Source organism: Lotus japonicus, chromosome 5, assembly GCF_012489685.1.
Source record: "Lotus japonicus ecotype B-129 chromosome 5, LjGifu_v1.2".
In the NCBI taxonomy this organism is placed as follows: Eukaryota; Viridiplantae; Streptophyta; class Magnoliopsida; order Fabales; family Fabaceae; genus Lotus; species Lotus japonicus.
The window spans coordinates 54579261-54598387 of NC_080045.1; the positions used below are offsets into that span (position 1 = coordinate 54579261).

The following is a 19127-nucleotide window of genomic DNA, read 5'->3' on the forward strand; positions in this document are numbered from 1 at the left end:
TGGTACGCTTCCTGGATAGAGGTGTTGGTGAGGAGCAGGGCATCATCAGCAAAGAACAAGTGAGTTATAGCAGGTGCTGTAGGGGCTAATTTTAGGCCAGTGAGTTTCTGCTCCCTTTGTGCATCTAGGAGCATGTTTGATAGGACATCCATAGCAAGTACAAAGAGGTAGGGGGATAGGGGATCCCCCTGCCTTAGTCCTCGTTGGGGGAGCAGTTTCTGGCTTATGAATCCGTTGATTTTGTATCTGTAGGAAGTCCCCGTTACTAGAGTCATGATCAGGGTAACCCATCGAGCATTGAATCCGTAAGCTAAGAGGGATTTTTCCAGAAAATTCCAGTCCAGCCTATCGTAGGCTTTACTCATATCTAGTTTGATAGCTAGATGATCTCAGTGCTCCTTCTTCTTGCTTTTCAGGGCATGGAAAACTCCATGGGCAACCACGATGTTGTCCTGGATTAACCTTCCTCCAATGAAGGCGCTCTGGTTCTGAGAGATGATGCTGTCCAGGTCTCCTTTCAATCTTTGCACCATAATCTTGCTGATAACTTTGTAGACAAAGTTACAGCAACTAATTGGGCGATACTGAGTCACACAGTCAGGGATAGGAACCTTTGCCACCAATGTTACCAAGGTCTCATTCAAGTCAGGAGGCAACATACAGTTAGTAAAGAAAAGTTTAATAGCAGCACATACCTCGGGTTTTATAGTTTCCCAGTTGTTTTGGAAGAAGAGGCCATTAAGCCCATCAGGCCCAGGGGTTTTAAGGCTCCTTAGGTTTTGCATCGCCCTTGTAATCTCTTCCTCACTTACTTCTTCACAAAGTTTTGAATTGAGTTCATCAGTTACTACTAACTTGGGGACTGTCGCCAAACACTCGTCTAGATGAGAGGTGGGAGTGGATGCAAAGATCCCTTGGAAGTGTTCTGTAACAGCTTGCATGACCTCTTGTTGCCCTTCTACCCAATGTCCAGCCTCATTCTTGAGTCTCCACATACGGTTTCTCTCTCTTCTCTGTATAGTGATCAAATGGAGCTCCACATAACAAACATGTTCTTAGTATGGTCTGGTTGGTTTTGGAACTAGGAAGGAATCAAAGCCCAACAGATTTAACAGTCAATGAAGTAAAGAGCCCAGCCCATAAAGACAAGGCCTGTTCCTCAATAGAGTTTGAAATGTCCCACAAAGTCACAAACTTTGTCTTGTTTTGTCGAGGCAAAACCCACAGTTGCTGACATCCGTTGGATGATGGAGAAAAAACCAGATCTAGCAACCAGTTAGGAGCGCGGTTCAGTTCAATTTTGAAAACAAACAAACATACACTCAGCTCCACACACCACACTCACACTGTGTAGTAAATCGACCGTTGAGGAGAAGAAGAAGAAGAAACAATGAGAATGAGACGCCATGGATGGCAACGTCCTCTTCACCCTTTACAGTATGTGGGCATTGCAATCTACACTTTCCTCGTGGTTTGTTTCTACACTTTCCTCGGACTCTTCCTCGGAAACCGAACCGCCGAGATAACACTCACCCTCGTATTCTCCTTCGTGGTAATAAATAATCTACACTCTACTACATAACTTTGATTTTTCTATTCTTCATAACTTTCTTGTTGTTGATTTTGACTTCAATGTTCTGCACAGGCAATTTCTGTTATGTTTCTGTTTGTGAGGTGCACTGCGATTGATCCAACAGACAGAACTAGCTTCAGGAAGAAGAAGAAGAAAGGAAAAACCAATGCGGTTTTGAAGCTGAACTATGGGTTTGTTCTGGGTCAGATTGTGATTAGGTTTTTCAGGAGGGTGGAGAGGAAGCTGCTTAGGACGTTTATTAAGAGGAAGTATCTTGATCCCTTGAACACAAGCTCCCAGATTGAGCCTCTGCTGCCTTTCCCACTAGTTATGAAAGATGATGATCATGCTCTTGTCCCTAATCTTAATGAGGATGATATCTCATTTTGCCCACTTTGTGATTTCGAGGTTCGAATAGTTGGAATGATTGATCTATTGAGTTGAAATCAGTTTATACTACTTATATTAGTTGAGAAGCTAGCTGTGTTGAGTGTTGTTACAATGACTAGAGATATGGCTAAACAAGTTCTTATAAATGGAAGTGTGTAATCGGAGTCGAATTAGGGCCCCGTTTGGAAGAGCTTATTTGAGCTTATCTGATAGCATAAGCGCTTATGTCAGTGTTTGGGAGAGCTTATGAAAATAGCTTATGGCCAACCATAAGCTGTTTTGAGCTCATACATGGCTTATTTTCAATTTATTTCAATAGTTTTTTTTAAAATAGCTTATGAATAAGCGCTTATGTCATAAGCGGCTTATGCACTTATGTCATAAGCGCTTATGACCATAAGCGCTTAATTAAGCTGTTTTCCCAAACGGGTCCTAGGTCTAACATGAATGAATTCTAAGAAACTGCAAGTTAATCCAAACTGGAAGTGTGTGATGTAGCATGCAGTTAAATCAAACTATTGTGCGTTTGTGTGAATCAGGTGAAAAAGCATAGTAAGCACTGCAGGACCTGCAATCGCTGCGTGGAAGGGTTTGATCACCATTGCAGGGTTAGCATTTGTCAGGCTGTTCTTTTTTGGTTGTGAAATTTGTAAATTCTTTCTGATATTTTGATTGTTATTGAGGTATAATTGCTTTTCATTGTTTTAACAGTGGTTGAATAACTGTGTGGGGAAAAGGAACTACACGACGTTCTTTCTTCTGATGATTTTCGTCCTGTTAATGGTCAGTACTCAATGGTGTTGATAGACTCTAAACAAAAGAGTTTCAAATAGGTTTAGCTGAACTGAATCATTTCCAATTTTGTCTGTTACATGCACAGCTTATCATTGAAGGAGGGGCTGCAATTGCTATATTTGTCAGGTGCTTTGCAGATAAAAGAGGAATAGAAAAAGAGCTTCAGAGGAAGCTTTTTGTGAAGTTTCCAAGAGAAGTTCTTGCTACCATATGTGTAATAGTTACCATAACTGTTTCTGGACATTGCCGTATTTTGGTCGACATTTGAATTTTAGGTTTCAACAGCATTTCTGATTTACTTTGAATTTCCTGGATTGCTACAGGTATTGCTTCTCTTATTTACAGCTTATGGCTCAGCTGCACTGGGGCAGCTTTTCTTCTTTCACGTGGTCCTGATAAGAAAGGTGGCTTTCCTTCTTGCTTTGAAAATATCAACTATCATAATGCTTTAGTCTTAGGACAGATGCATACCTTAATAATTTACCAAAGAGTTTGAAAGACAAGTGCAGGTTTTCATGATCAATTTCCCAATTCAGTCAATCTGTGTTAATTTTTGTACTGAAATGTTTGTTGCTATTAAGACTGCGTTTAGATAAACAGCTTTAACGCTTAATTAATAAGAATTTATCATATAAACATCAATTGACAAGTTTATTGAAAAACAGAAGAACTTGTATGTAAATATAAGTGTTCATTAATAAGCTAATCTGAGAAACTAACAAAAAATTTCAAAAGAGCTTATAAACATGTCAGAAGCTATTTTCTTAAGCTTAACTAACACATGCTTAAGTGCTTATGTGGTCCAAACGCACCCTAAATCATAGTATTTATTATTTATGCAGGGGATGAGGACCTATGACTATATTTTGGCGATGAGAGAAGTGGATCAATCCATGGAATTGGAATCAATTGATGATTCTGATTTCTCATCAGATGAAAGCATTGATTTTGACTCACCTGAGAAGCCAACCCTGATGTCAAGGTTTCTATGCAAAGGACAGAGTGAAAACCAGGTAGGAATTAGATAGACTGCATCATGCTTATTTTGCCATAATTCTAACTCAAACCTCACAGAGCAGTTTGTTTTGAGTTTCAGAGCTCACCTAGGTTGTCTATCAGGATTGACAATGAAACCGAATCCATCAAGACAAAGAAGTTTCATGTCAGCATTAACCCATGGAAACTCTTGAAGTTTACCAGAGATAAAGCCCTAATGGCAGCTGAGAAAGCCAGGGATAGGCTTCTGAAAGAAAAGCAGACTGGAGAACATAATTCATTGAGACCTCTTCCACTCGAGACAAAATTTGGTCCTTTGATGAATGCAGATAAAAACATGGGCAATGAGGGTTATGGCTCAACACCTTTTATAGCAAAAGGAAAACTTTCTGTATCGCCAGTAAGCTTTTCAAGCCCAAGGAGGAGATTCTCTGCTGGCTCACCAAATGTGTTCTCTAGCAGCATGATGGTGTCTCCACAACACAAATATAGAAGCAGTTTTGACTTGAAGTTAACAGGTGTATCCAGGGAGCTTGAAACACATATTTCAGGGCAGGTTCTTTGTTCAGTTATCAGCAAAGATGGAAGTGAACCATCCCCAAGATAGGCATATTGTATTTTAGAAGTTGAGGTTCTCAACCTTAGAGAAAGATTTGTTTATATGTCCATTTTCTGTGTAACATTGACTCCTTATAATTTTATACATGGGATGGTTAATCTATAAGTGTAACATGGTTTTCTGTTTAATTTAATCATGGGGTTGTTCCAGCCAAAGTGGCTCATTCGATCTGTTAATTTTCATGTGAAGGCAATGCAATCATGTTACTTTTCCGGTTATCCAATATACATGGGGTTGTTCCAGCCAATGTGGCTCATTCGATATGTTAATTTTCATATAAAGGCAATGCAATAGTTTCCATGTGTTATAAAAGCAAAGTTATTTTCAACAAAGGTTTTTTGTATTGATCATATTCTGAATGCCCTCTACTGTGTAAGAATATGTTAGTAACATTTGTAACATAAAGGAAAAATATTAGAGTAACCATATCTTCTTAGCTTTATCAACAGCCAAAGACATTCTTTTCCTTGTATTTCTTTTGAATAAACATTATTTTCATTTTTCTTTTCCAAAACCATGTGTAGCTAGAAAAGAAAGAGATGAAATCATTACATTCACATTTCAGATAAATCACTCAATTATTCGTTATTGCACACGTTACAAGAAAATCATCTCAGTATCATTCTGCAGACGGACAACAACAGATCAGCAACATCATTTAACTTCTTCTGTCAGGTAAAACTTTTCCTGCTGAAAAAAACTCACCAATCCAATTTCAGCTACAAGTGAACTTTGGCAGCATATGTCATAATTTACCAAGACCGCAACCAAGCACCTCTGCTTCTATCACTTGAACTCTTTAGCTGGTTTGGCAGCTTGTAACAGTCTGACCAATGCTCAGGGAATATTCTCTCTTTGAGAGGTTCACAAACTTCCGGCGAAACCAAGTCTGAGTATCCTTTAACGTCAGAGCAGTTCCATGGAACTTTTGAGCTCACATTAAGGCTAATGTTGGATAGACAGATATTGACAAAGTCATAACCTTTTATGCCCTGTATAAGGCCGGCGCGTTTGACATTTTCCCCTATCACATCCTTGATAGTAATTCTTTCAATTAGAGGTAGGGCGTCCGGGTCATAAGCTTCATCTGGATGTTCTCCATATAAACCAGTGAACCTGATAGCAATATCTATATTAGCCAAGGTCATGTTAGAGATATAGACATTTCTAACATAACCACCCCTGCCAGGAGAAGTCTTAATTCTGATTGCGCTGCGCGAATCAAAAATATAAATATCTTCTGCATGGACTTCTGACACACCTCCAGACATCTCACTTCCGATAGCGATTCCTGCACTCGTAGTTTTCCCAACGAGCCTGCGGATGACGATGTTTGTACTAGGTCGACCAAATGAAATGCCATATTGATCCCATCCACTTTTGATGGAAATCAGGTCATCACCGGTGCTTATATAACAGTCTTCAATGCATACATCGTCCGAAGAATCTGGACATAATTGAAAGGTATATATGAAAAGCTGATGAGTCTGGAAAGAAAATTAGCAAGGACAATGACACATGTTTTAAGTCCCAACTAGCATAGAATACATTGCTCCACATATGTAAAAATTCTGTCTTATTTTGGTCCATAAGAAACTTTCACTTTTAAACAATGAATGACAAGAACTTGATACCACACCAAAACTGGGTTAAACATTGGGTTCCTGAAAATTAAATCTTGAAAATTCGTGCACTGTCACGCGAGGGTATGATTTTCAACACTAAGGGAGAAAAGTCACCTGGATCAATCCCATCAGTATTTGGTGAACTAAGAGGAGCAAGGATGGTGACATTCTGAACTGTAACATGGCTGTTCATCGAGAAAAACAGTCTCAAATCTCCCCCTAATCATGGAAGCTTCACTATTGCACAGTTTTAACATGCTAATGAAAGCGCATGAACTTTAGCAAATAAGGAAGAAAATAAAAACACTCAATCCTTCTGGAAGGGAACAAACCTGCAATATACAGGATGAATAGTCCAAAATGGTGAATTCAAGAAGGTTAAGTTTGAAATGAGAACCTCCGTTGAATTCATCAACTCAACCAGATGAGGACGTGTATAATCCAATGTTTTATTCTCAAATTTGCTCCACCAGATACTCCCTTGACCATCTATAGTTCCATTATTACCTGCATTGGGACACTAATGGCATCAATATATTGAAATATGTCTATAGAAGATTATTTTCCATTGGATATCACAAACCTGTTATAATGACATCAGTCAAATTGCGTCCGTAAATGAGGCTTCTATGCCTTCCACCCGGCAACTCCCTTCCACGACCATATGATGGTAGGGGATCCACAACTGGCCAATCATCAGAGTTCTGTAACAAGCACAGTATGGTATTTTTTTCACACACTACAGATCATAATTTAGAGACCACAAGGTCTGAACAGATTAAACTACCAATTTGTTTGAATTAAGCTAGTGAACAAAATACAAACATAAGTTATATCCATTACTTAAGGTCAAAATTAGAGTCAAAACTCAAAAATAGTCCTTGCATGGTAAATTGACAAATATAGCTCAGAAAGTTTGCACATATTAATTACTAGTTAACTGTAATACACTGCTTTATTGACTAATATGCATAACAAACATATAGGAACATTATATCCATGCTAAAAGTGACATTCTAATATGTAATAACTAATAGCATGTTTGAAATCACGTTTAAACCTTCCAGAATAACTTCTACCCCCTTCCAACGTGAAAATGTATTGTGTATTTAAACATGCACTAAATTGCAGACAAACCGGGGAACAACCACATTTTGCAGCTATATTAAACTTTCTATTCCTGGCATTTAACCATATTATTTACAAATAGCAGCTTACCGTTGATCCAAGAATTACAGCATCCTTGTCTAACCACAAAGTGAGGTGGCTGATTAGATCAAAACTTCCGGTTAACCACCGGCCAGCTGGGACAAAAAGCTTGGCTCCACCTTTGTCTGAAAAGGAATTGAGATAGAAGATGGCATTCTGAAATGCCTTGGTATTGAGAGTGATCCCATCGCCAACTGCTCCAAATTCTGTAATACTAACACTATGCGGCCGAACTTCCTTCAAGTTTATCTGATTGCAGCTTGAGCTGCTCCACACTGTCCATGGGCAACAACTGAACAATGCAAGTACCAGAAACACATCCAGCAGCTGCATGAAAAACATGTCAGCATCAGTTAAAAACATTGAGGCGGTTCTAATTTTTTATAAAGCCATGAACACTTGAACAGCAGTTCATTTGCTACTTCAACTGCAAAAAGGGCAGGATCTTAAGGAATACACAGAGACATTTAGCAACTTAAAGAGCATCAGAACTATGAAATTACAGAACTATAATTATAATCAACCGAATAAAATAGGTCAACTAGATGAGTTAAAAATCTACTCAGCAGACAGTAACACAAGATAAATTACACTAAGGTAGACAGGGGAGGATCCAATCCAATCAATGCTTTTCTTGATCTGTGTAAAATCTTTTGAATTTAGATCTTACAGCACCCATTACTAAGCTTGAAAGTGAAAACAAAGATAGGTAGTAACATTTAATCAAACACAAACAAACTCACAGTTGAAGTTGAAAGTCTCTTCATATGAATGAGATCCAGTCTTGAGAGCAGAGGGCAGAGCTTGTGATGAATAACAAAATGGAAATGGTCCTTGTGGTGAATGAAAAATACCCAGAAACAATAGACAGAGAAAAAGAGAAGAAGGGTAGTTTTGATTTATTGATCAAAATATGATACTACTGATTGGAGGGTCGTTGAGAAAAGGGTCAGAGAGAGAGAGAGAAAGAGAGAGTCAAGTTAAAATCATTGACAGAGACTGTGTATGCCCCTTAAAAATTAAGCAGTAGGACCCTCTCTCGTTCTGAGTTTGTCTTACACCATCGTGGGAAACAGAGAAAACCCAGAAAGAGAAACAATGATTTTGAACTACAACAAGGTGATCAGCATCATCAGCAGCAGCAGGGGATCATGATCATGATAATCACCGTTGCGTTGGTGGTGACTGGTGAAGCAATGACGCGCTGACTTCCAAGAATTACAACACATGGAGTGAGTGAGTGAGTGAGTGAGTGATTGTGTGAGACAGATAATGACAGTTTGAGTATGTCTAAGTTTTTAAGGTAAAGAAGGTTTTTTCACCGAATTTAGGCTTGCATGGCGCACCACTTCTGCTGTCTTTTGTTTCTGTGTGTTCTTGGGACAACCTACTTACTTCCTTTTCCTAAAATAACCAAATCCTATATAGATTTTAGGCTTTTAGGTGAACACCTTGATTAAGGGCTTGTTGGGAGTACATAGTTTTTACTTTTTAGTTTTACATTTCAAAATTTATAAAAACTAAAATTAATAAATTCAGTTTTAGTTTTTCGTGCTTTTCAGTCTTAAAAAATTATTGTCAATTTAAAATAAAGATAGCTCAAGTGGTAGGAGCTGGGGGACATATGAGTTGGGTAGGGGAGGTCTAGGGATCGAATCCTGGCGGACGCAATTTATCTTTCCAATGTACAAAAAAAAAAATTAGTCATCTCCGTTAACATACATCTTTGTTTCATAGCAGTAATGGAATGTGGTGTGGTGGCATGGTGGATGATAGTGGTGGGTGTGGCGATGGTGATAGATGACGATGGTGATGGTTGTGGCGCTAGTGGTGGTAGTGACTGTGGCAGAGGGTGGTGTAGTGATGACAAAGGTGGTAGCGGTAGTGGCGAAGGTTGGTGGTGTTAGTGGCGATGAATTACATGTTCTTGAAATTAAAAATCATAATCACAAAATTATATTTTTATGATTTTAAACATTTAATTATTTTTTTAAAATTAAGTTAAAAAATATTTCAGTTACATTTTTACCGAACACAATATTTTTTTCAAATTTACATTTAAAGATAAAAAAAAACTCACAACCACCTTGAAAGAACCCTTAACTTAATTTTTTTTAGGTTAACATTCTATTTTACTTTTTTTTTAAATGACATTCTAATGATTTATGGTACATAAAAAAATGGAAAAAACTACAAGACTAACACCTCTCTAGCCAAGATGAGAGTATTCTGCTAAGACGGAGCCTTAAGATGGGTAAAGAAACACTGAAGGCTAGCTTCAATTCCAGCAAGGCAATATGCTGCTTCAATCTGCTGCTTCATTTGAATATCTAGAGATGTGTAAAAGAGTAACGCTCCCATCATGATTCAAAAGAAGCCGAAGGTCAAGGAAGGAAGTCAGAAGCTAAATCATGAAATTACTCTAAAAGGAAAATATTTTCTCTTCTAATCTCTTGTTATCTTATTACACCCGCCCATAACTAGCTGGTAAAAAACAGCGATTAATTATGTAAGTTTTTTTAATAAACATGATAAATATTTGGATTGGACCGAAATGAGGTTCGTTATTTATTAGCCCCCTGAAAAAAAAGGAAAAAAATGAGGTTCGTCGTTTATATCCAGTACTGTCCCCATTCCAAGATGATGATGATAACTGATAATAAATGAAACTTGATCAGTAGTCCGTAGTTCATGAATCATGAGGACCCCTCTCACCAGCTACTGTCACAGCTTTCTGCTTCATTGATATGAAGATATAATATATATAGAAACAAGCTTAACCCCCACCCCAACAAAAAGTCAGTTTTTTACTAGAAGATATTTGATCGATAATTGATATAGAGAAAGAAAATGACGACTCAAAAACAAACTATCATTATTCTACAAATAATTTAGACATGTATTCAGATACAATATAATACAAAGGCTTAATTGCACTTTTGCTCCCTGATCTTTCACCTTTGTGCGATTTACCTCTCTCATCTTTAAAATGAGCGAATTCCCTCCCTCTTCTATTAATATGTGTGATTTAGGCCCTTCCGTTAGTTAGCCGTCCAATTGCTAACGGTGGTTGCTATTTTCACCCCCCTTTTACTAACCACACCCCCTTATCAGAAATAAAAATAAAAAAATAAATTAAATAAATTAAATAAAATTAATAGAAAATAAAAAAAAACTATAAATTAAAAAAAACTGAAAAAATATTTTTATAAAAATCAAAGAAAAAATAATAAAATAAATGAAATAAGTTAAATACAATTAATAGAAAATGAAAAAATATTTTTATAAAATCAAAGAAAAAACTGAATTTTTTTTTATAAAAATCAAAGAAAAAAATGTTTTTATAAAGTCAAAGAAAATAACATATTTTTTTAATTGAAGATAGAAATTTAAAAATAAAATAAAAGAAGAATTTGTTTCTATTTGCACCACCTACACTAAATTAAAAATAATATTCTTTTATTTTATTTTTAAATTTCTATCTTCAATTAAAAAAAATAATTTATTTTCTTTGAATTTATAAAAACATTTTTTCTTTGATTTTTATAAAAATATTTTTTTCAGCTTTTTTTTTTATTTTATATAAATGTTTTTTCATTTTCTATTATTTGTATTTAACTTATTTCATTTATTTTATTATTTTTTCTTTGATTTTTATAAAAATATTTTTTTCCAGTTTTTTTTTATTTTCTATTAATTGTATTTAATTTATTTAATTTATTTCATTTATTTTTTTATTTTTTAGCTTAATTGCACTTTTGCCCCCTGATCTTTCACCTTTGTGCAATTTACCTCCTTTTTTTATTTTTATTTTTATTTTTATTTCTGATATGGGGGTGTGGTTAGTAAAAGGGAGGGTGAAAATAGCAACCGCCGTTAGTAATTGGACGGCTAACTAACGGAAGGGCCTAAATCGCACATATTAATAGAAGAGGGAGGAAATTCGCTCATTTTAAAGATGAGGGAGGTAAATCGCACAAAGGTGAAAGATCAGGGAGCAAAAGTGCAATTAAGCCTAATACAAACTTAAGACAGTGATATGCATATATTTGCAGTGTCATTATATTAAATGAATTTGGATCTCATTGTATATCTTTGAATTGAAGTTGAATCTTACGATTCACCACGATTACCTATTACATTTCTAAGTTGCGTCTATAGTAGTACATTTTAGTCTGGTCCGGTTGCATAACTTGGCGAAGTGTCCAAGATTAGAAATTCATAGTCATTTAGATTCTGATATATTTTTGTGCTGTTTGAGTTAAATGACCATTGTGAAAGTTAGAGTTAAATAACTCATCATCCAATTACATTTGAGATAAGTGAGTTGGAATTTCTATATTTTATTTATTAATTTATTTCTAACTCATTTATCTCTAATATGATTGGATGACGGATTATTTAACTCAAACTTTCACATGGGTCATTTAGACAATCCCTCTAATTAGATGTACAATTATATTTGAACCTCATAAAATTTCTTACGTGATGGTCTCGTATTAAAGTTGAAGGTGCCTATTTATTTATATATACAACTTCTAAGGTAATAAATTGTATACATTTTTCTCAAAAAGTTAAATACATAATTAAGTTATGGTGATAATAATGACTAGCTAGCTTACTTGACTGCTAGTGTAGCGGTTGATGATGAAGGCCAGGAGTAACATTTGTGAGTTTTCTTTTGGGGATACTTAAGAGTTAAGACCATGTTTTTTTTTTTGAAAGGCAAGAGTTAAGACCATGTATTAGGTTTTAATTAGACAAAAGTCTCTGGTCGCTAAGGATGATCAAAGGGGAACAGAAACATTTCAGCGTGACATTTTGCACTCCATTAGGACCGTTTTATTATGATTAGATATATAAAACAAAGATCAGGTACTGATCAGGGATCCCAACAAGTAATTAACAAAAGAATGCATGCATAACCCAAGAAGAGCACACTATATAGAGTACTCAGTTAGATCCAAGGCCTTTTGTAATTCTCCATATTTTTATTATTTCATCATTTTCTTACTCTCAAGCTCACTGCTAGCTGCCTTAAAAAAAGAAAAACTCATTGCTAGTTTGCTGGACCCATGGTACAGTTTGACAAGTTGATTAATGAGGGAATACTTGCTTGCTATTTTTAAGTACATGTTTAGATATTAGTTTAGTTAATTTGAAATTGCTTTTATTCATATTCATAAGAAAAGTTTTTATTTTTTATAGCATTGCGTCAAGATTTTCTTGTTCTTCAGAAAAAGGCCAAAGAGCAAAGGGAAAAGTTACACAATGATTAATATATAAGGCCAAAGATCATCCTGTTCTTCCTAATGCATGCAGGGCTAATCTTAACGGCAATGGCGAGAAAAATACCAACTCCGTGGTCAATTATCATGCTTAACGGTATGAATTAGTTTGGCATTATTAGCCTATAGCTTGATGCCTAAGTTGCAATATTTATTAATTTGTCATAATGAATGTGGGGTAGTTAGACTTGTCACATGGCTACCTATGCTTTGGAAGATATGCATGAGTTTTGCCATTTTGCCCTCTTGTACCAATTTCAGGTATTTTTCCTGCTATAGTCAATTACTATGATATATATGAATATATATAATATCAGATTTCAGATAAAAGAAAATGTAGATGCCATAATATTATTTATTTTTAGATGGGCCATGCTATTTCCCACCTCAAGCCCACATACAGAAATTCATGGGCCGCTAAAGACATCACAAAACCCTGACCCGCGCGCTATTAAATCTAATATTTCGCTTGAAGCTTTCTGAATTCTGAATCATCGAACGTCCAACTTTATCAATTGCTACAATTTGTAGAATCAATTCTAGTTTAATTAAGGGCGTCTAATCAGAGGATGCCAAGTAGAAGTAGTGCTAAAGCTCCAAAGAAGCAGGGAAACAACTCAAACACAGGAGGAACTGCTTCTCTAGAAAATAAGTATGCATTGTAAATAGTTTCTGGCTTTTATTCATTCTTCTGTTATTAATGTTGTTGTTTTCTTATCATAACATCATTGGTTACTTATCTGCAGTTCCTATGAAGGAGAACGCCTAACCCATCTGCTCCAATCAATCCGCAGGTAAAATACATGTTGCTTACTTTTTTTAATTAAACTTCCAACATGATTTGCTCTATAATATTGTTGTATGAAACTGAGATGAAGGCCTGAGTCAAAATTTAACAGTTTAGAGTGAACCAGGCTTGTTAATAGGGCGCTATAGCCTACAGTGTAGCGCATTGAGGTCGCTATAGCGCCGCAATAGCACTCGAAATAACGTTTTTTGGGCTTGCCGCTATCCGCCATTAACAACCCTGGAGTGAACTACTGAACTGCCTTATGAAAACAACTGTTAGTTACATAGTTAGTTTTGTAGTTAAGCTGGTTTGTTAGATTTCTTAGTATTATGTTAGTGCACACTATCTATGTATAACTTGTTGCTTTGTATCTGAAAACTTCAATTGATGAATGATAGTTAATTTTTCCCTTTATTTTACTGGTTCATTCTCTCTCAAGTCATCTTCTCAATATTTGTGTTTAATTGTGGAAGTAATCAATAGTACTGCAATTTCTCACCTTATCTTATAAATGATCATTCTAATGATTAGGGAGACTGAATTGGCAAGACGTTTAGATGGATGTTCGTTGCCAGAAAAGATTTGGTTAAAGGTTTGACTTCGACTTGGTTTTGGGAACTATGTAACATGTTGATGAGTTTAGTGGAAAGCTTATATAGTCATGTGACCTTTCTGTGGCTCCTTGCAGCAACAATTTTCTATTGGAGTCAATGATGTAACCCGTGTACTTGAGCGCATGGAACCGTGTGCTGAGTTGGAAAGTTCAGCAGAACTCATCCCTTTGATCAGAAGCAATCATAAAGCACCTTCTGTTAAACTTCAGGTTGATTTCTTCTATTCTGCTATGTAGAACATATAAATCTCTGGTTAATAATGTACATAGTACCTGCACGGCTGCACCTATTGTTATTAGTTTTGAACTTCTATGCAAATCATCCAACTTTGCTCCAAAAAAACTAAATTAAATCCTCCAATTTGCTATTTGTCTGATGCTTTAACCTTTACATGATGCGGCAAATAGCCAAATACTAGTAGGTAGGCATTTTGTTCTTGCTGATCCCTGCAAATAATAGTAGTTGACTGTGCATATGGCGGCCTTATTGTTTTCTCTCACATTGCTCAAACACGATTTATTTTCTTTGTAATAAATAGACAAGTTTTGTACTTTTGTTATTACTTGGTAGAAGTAGTATATGCCTATATGGCTCTTTTTGGTGTTAGGTTGTGCTTTGTTTTATATAGTCCAAGAGATACATTATTTACATTTTCTGTTATGCAGGCTGTGCTTGTTGCTTCTGACTGTAACCCACGATGGCTAACAAAGCATCTACAAAGTTTGGCTTCATCAAGGAGTGTGCCCCTGATATTTATTAGAGATAATAAAGAAGGTTCTTTGAGATTAGGTGAACTTGTCAAATTGAAAACTGCAGTTGCTATTGGAATTAAGGTGAGGTCCCAGCCTCGCACTAGATTTATAATTTTCTATTATGTTTGGTTCTGTTCTTTTTAGGAAAATTAATCGTTTCTTTTAAAAGTTCTCTCAATTAATTAATAAAAGTCATGGTTTCTGATAAATAGGTTATTCAAACATGTAGTAAAGTGTCCCTCACTTTAGAAGACAAAGTAAATCTCCAAAAACGTTGAATGAGAAATCTTCTTTTAAGATTGTGATCATATACTTGATACAAATCATTTGGAGTAACTACAAATAGCCTCCATCGATCAAGTTGCATGGGTAATGGATTTCTCCAAAATTTCATTATTACAATCAACTCCCTTATTCAATCTTTATTCAGTCTTACAATGGAGATTCCTTATTGTAAGAAAATCATACTTAAGAACATTTTACACCATTTCAAAGTTTTATAATGCAATGACAGTAACTAATAGTAAGAGAACCTGTTGCCTTGTTGGAAATAAACAAGGAGTCCATGTTATTTGACCATGCCTCGGGATGTCTATATAATATTGGCTTACTTTGGGTTTTTCTATTTTTGGGTTTTTCTTTTTTTCTTAGATTTTAGCTTACTAAGTTATTCATAATCTTTCAATGAATGCAGGTTAAAGGAAGCGTGATCAATAAAACTGTTGAGGATATTATTCAAGCTGATGCCTGATGGGGCCAAGTTCAGAACCCTGACATAAATGGGGAGAAAGTGTAGATCTAATTTAATCACTTAGTTTAGGTCGATATCCTATTCTTGGCGACGGATTGTAATGGTGTAGTTCTTTAATTTTCAAACTAGGAAGAACAAATGGGGAGAAAGTGTTCTGATTATTCTGATTGACTGAAACTGAATGGATATAAAGCTATGCATAGAGCCATACATGTTCTCTGCTACTGTTTCATACTTCTGATTACAAATAACTGACTAGCAAAAGTAACAAACATGTAAAGGAGCCTCTTGCATCTTGTATAGGCATGTCCACTAAGAGTTTTTTGAGACAAAGCAATATATCGTGTGAATGAGTTCGTCTTGGAGAATTTCACGTGAACACATACAACATTTTCCGTTTCTTTTCTGCCTCCATACATTTCATTTACTGTTAGATTTAGTTTGTATCAGTTTGTTTTATTTACACATGAAAAATGTCAAAAACTGCATTTCCACAAAAGCAAAGGTCAGTGAACTACTTTTACAACCAAAGGACAAATCGTTTTATATGAAGAAAACAGCTCCAATGAATAACAAATGTGAATTTAGCTCTTGATCCATAATTCGTGGCTTATTAGATTAGAGTGAAAACAACAACTACATCCCATCGCATTCTTCTGAGCATGTGTCTGGTGTTAGTTTTATACTCACTTTATTCTTGAATAATACCAGTTACTACAAAAACCACTTTGAATTTGTCTCTGTTTTTATAGGCACGCAGACCGGAAGATCTCAGTTGTCCTGGACTGGACAAGTACGTAGAGATCTTCGTGGGACCGGGGAGGACACTTCAATGGTGTTGCCAATTTTGACACAATAAGTACAAACCTTTTTGGTTTAATACATTAGAAGGCCCCTGTAATTGTAAAGAGAATCAAATCCAGGGCCTATAAAATTTTTGCATCAAATTGGGTCACTAAAAAAAAAAAATTAATTCAATTAAGGTCAAAGTATGTCAGACTTCAATTTTATCCCAGTCATCAATTCCACGTGGCTTTTATAATTTTTTTTAATTAAAAAAAATTATTTTTAATTCCAACTCAAATATTTAATCAGAAAAAAAATTTAAAAACTTAATAAAACATTTTCACCCCCTAATAATCTAACTAATAAACTAATCTAATAATCTAACCTAATCTAATCTAATAATCATTATAACCAAAACCTAATTAAAACATTTTCACCCCAAAAATTAAAAAATGTTTCAAACAAAAATTAAAAAATGAATTAAAAAGCCAAATTCAACCACCCACCGTCCACGATTTATCATCACCCATCGTTGAAACTTAAAATTGTTCTTCAATAATTCAAATCAAATCTTAAAATTCATTTAACGCATGCTGATTTGGTTCTAGCCTTCTGTTGGAATCAAGTGTTGGAGTCAAGTCCCACATCAGAGAAGTCAAGGTGAGAGGGAGAGTTTATAAGAGATGTGACCCATAAACCTAATGCCTTAAGGTTTTGGTTAAGATGTGGTGTCCAAGATCTCTTGGTGTCTTGCTCCTCGGCCCATGGGCTCCCCTGTCTCCCCCCAACAAGTGGTATCAGAGCCGATGGTTCGTGGGACCATGACGGCTCCTTGTGTCGAAAGTCTTCCTAGCAGTGTGGCTAGGCGATGGGTTCCGTTGACAGCGAACGGCGGTGCAAGGTGGATAGCTTCCGCAGACGGGAGGACCATGAGTGATGTGGTTGAGGGACTCACACTTGAGGGGGAGATTGTTGGAATCAAGTGTTGGAGTCAAGTCCCACATCGGAGAAGTCAAGGTGAGAGGGAGAGTTTATAAGAGATGTGACCCATAAACTTAATGCCTTAAGGTTTTGGGTTAAGATGTGGTGTCCAAGATCTCTTGGTGTCTTGCTCCTCGGCCCATGAGCTCCCCGGTGCTTTAAAAGCCAAATTAAAATCAAATTATTTCTGGTCTCCTGGGTTGAAAAAGATGAGTTCTTCATCTGGTTGTGCAACCAAAAACCGTTCCTCTTCTTCCCTTCACCATCCTCACCACCTCGGAGCTGGCAAACCCACCATGATCCGCCCGTAGGCGTCCCTCACCCACAACTGCGGTTTTGCAACTGCAGCACCTGGAAAAAAAACCACAACCCCCACAGCTACCCCAATGAGCCACCAGTAGCCCCATGAATTAACCTTTCTACTTCAAACCTAAACCTCCCAAATACACCCATAACAGTAACCATCCAGATCTGCAAATCTCAGATCCACCATCCTAGATTGAAACCCAACAACTCCAGCACCTGCAAACCCATAAAATAACCAGAAGAAACCCAGAAAAACCAACAACGGAACACACGGAACCAGATGCATTCCCTGGATCTATGCGTGGGGGGGACGAGAGGACAGGTTTAAGAACAAGAAATTGACAAGATTTGTGTGTTTTAGGGATAAGTGTCATTCTGGAGTGAAGGAGAAGAAGATCTATTGATGGTGGATGCACAACAATCGCGCAAGCCCTCTCGGTGAAACGGTGAGACAAATATGGAGGAACGAGTAGAGAGGTGGTGGTCGGTGGGGTAGGGAGGAGAAGATCTGTGGTGGGTGGTGACAAAGGGCCATGGTGGAGAGGATGTGCATAAGAGAGTGGTGAAAATAATGATTTTATTTTTTAGAAGAAAAGGAAAATATTTTATTTTGTATTTAAAAAAATCAATTTTTTTTATTTAAAATCAAATCAATCAGGTTTATTTTATTTTTTTAATTAAAAAAAATTATAAAAGCCACGTGGAATTGATGACTGAGATAAAATTGAAGGCTGGCACACTTTGGCCTTAATTGAATTTAAAAAAAAATTCTAGGAACCCAATTTGATGCAAAATTTTTCTAGGCCCTGGATTTGATTCCCTTTACAATTACAGGGGTCTTCTGATGTATTAAGCCTAATTTCCCCTCTGATGCTAAAAATACCGAGGATTCTAAGAAGGATCAAACTGGATTTGAGAACCATTATTGATGATTGCAGCATTAGAGTCTGACTTGTTAGTGGGACCTTGGGCCATGAGATAGGTGCCCAACAAAGCTCATCTTGGAGCTCTGATACCATCAAATTAGAAATAACAAATGAAGGGAGCTTTATTGGATTATTTTGATTGATTGAAACTGAATGGATACAAAGCTATATATAGGGCCATGCTCACTGCTACTGCTTATTTCCTATTATACAAGTAAGTAGTAACTGACTAGCATAAGTAACTAGCGTGTAAAGTTAGTTAAGGAAAGGCTTAATCCAGTTTTTGGTCCCCATCCTTTGTCATAAATATGGCTTTAGTCCCTCGCCGGAGCAAAGGTGGGGCTAGGTCCCCAGTTTTTGGCAAAATAGTTGGCTTGGGTCCTTCCGGCCGGTTGGGTCAACGCCGGAGCTCCGCCGGCTGACGTGGCCGGTGCCACGTCAATTAATGAGCACAGCTGGATTTTTTTTCTTTTTTTCATTAAATTTAAATAAAATTAAAACTTACTAATTAACTTATTAAATAATTTTTTTTTAATCATCTCCTTTGTTCTTCCTCTTCATGTTCATCATCATCTTCTTCTTGTTCTTCTTCCCATAAATTAAAAACATTTAACCCAAAATCACAAAATCCTTTCCCCATCATCAATCAAACCCAACTCAGAAAGAATCCTAAACTCAAGAAAAATTCTCAAACCCACAAAATATCCATTTGCAGAAGAACTTGTT

General features: G+C 36.3%; 3 protein-coding genes across 3 annotated transcripts; 2 read left to right on the forward strand and 1 right to left on the reverse strand.

Annotated features, from left to right (window-relative positions):
* Positions 1-1221: 1221 nt before the first annotated feature.
* On the forward strand, positions 1222-4501 carry LOC130716779 (protein S-acyltransferase 18). Its single transcript, XM_057566787.1, has 8 exons — positions 1222-1552; positions 1646-1981; positions 2503-2571; positions 2675-2746; positions 2844-2972; positions 3082-3162; positions 3601-3771; positions 3855-4501. Exons 1-8 carry the CDS (start codon positions 1391-1393, stop codon positions 4359-4361), a joined length of 1527 nt encoding a protein of 508 aa, XP_057422770.1. The 5' UTR covers positions 1222-1390; the 3' UTR covers positions 4362-4501.
* Positions 4502-4787: 286 nt separating this feature from the next.
* On the reverse strand, positions 4788-8573 carry LOC130716780 (probable polygalacturonase). Its single transcript, XM_057566788.1, has 6 exons — positions 7951-8573; positions 7217-7534; positions 6582-6702; positions 6331-6505; positions 6113-6183; positions 4788-5820 (listed from the first exon to the last, which is right to left on the reverse strand). The coding sequence occupies exons 1-6, from the start codon at positions 7972-7974 to the stop codon at positions 5126-5128; spliced, it is 1404 nt and encodes a 467-aa protein (XP_057422771.1). The 5' UTR covers positions 7975-8573; the 3' UTR covers positions 4788-5125.
* A 4389-nt stretch (positions 8574-12962) lies between these two features.
* LOC130716784 (uncharacterized) lies at positions 12963-15610 on the forward strand. Its single transcript, XM_057566793.1, has 6 exons — positions 12963-13147; positions 13242-13289; positions 13817-13877; positions 13974-14108; positions 14565-14732; positions 15346-15610. The coding sequence occupies exons 1-6, from the start codon at positions 13065-13067 to the stop codon at positions 15400-15402; spliced, it is 552 nt and encodes a 183-aa protein (XP_057422776.1). The 5' UTR covers positions 12963-13064; the 3' UTR covers positions 15403-15610.
* The last annotated feature ends 3517 nt before the right edge of the window (positions 15611-19127 follow it).

What these genes read in the sequence shown, in the direction of transcription:
- LOC130716779 (XM_057566787.1), top strand. Translation starts at nt 1,391, where the DNA reads ATGAGAATGAGACGCCATGGATGGCAACGTCCTCTTCACCCTTTACAG. An exon ending in ACGTGGTCCTGATAAGAAAG is followed by an intron (nt 3,163 to 3,600) that starts GTGGCTTTCCTT and finishes TTATTTATGCAG; the next exon opens with GGGATGAGGACCTATGACTA. An exon ending in AAGGACAGAGTGAAAACCAG is followed by an intron (nt 3,772 to 3,854) that starts GTAGGAATTAGA and finishes TTTGAGTTTCAG; the next exon opens with AGCTCACCTAGGTTGTCTAT.
- LOC130716780 (XM_057566788.1), bottom strand. Translation starts at nt 7,974, where the DNA reads ATGAAGAGACTTTCAACTTCAACT. An exon ending in AGAGACTTTCAACTTCAACT is followed by an intron (nt 7,535 to 7,950) that starts GTGAGTTTGTTT and finishes TTTTTCATGCAG; the next exon opens with CTGCTGGATGTGTTTCTGGT. An exon ending in TACTGATGGGATTGATCCAG is followed by an intron (nt 5,821 to 6,112) that starts GTGACTTTTCTC and finishes AATTATGTCCAG; the next exon opens with ATTCTTCGGACGATGTATGC.
- LOC130716784 (XM_057566793.1), top strand. Translation starts at nt 13,065, where the DNA reads ATGCCAAGTAGAAGTAGTGCTAAAGCTCCAAAGAAGCAGGGAAACAAC. An exon ending in CAGAAAAGATTTGGTTAAAG is followed by an intron (nt 13,878 to 13,973) that starts GTTTGACTTCGA and finishes GGCTCCTTGCAG; the next exon opens with CAACAATTTTCTATTGGAGT. An exon ending in CACCTTCTGTTAAACTTCAG is followed by an intron (nt 14,109 to 14,564) that starts GTTGATTTCTTC and finishes TCTGTTATGCAG; the next exon opens with GCTGTGCTTGTTGCTTCTGA.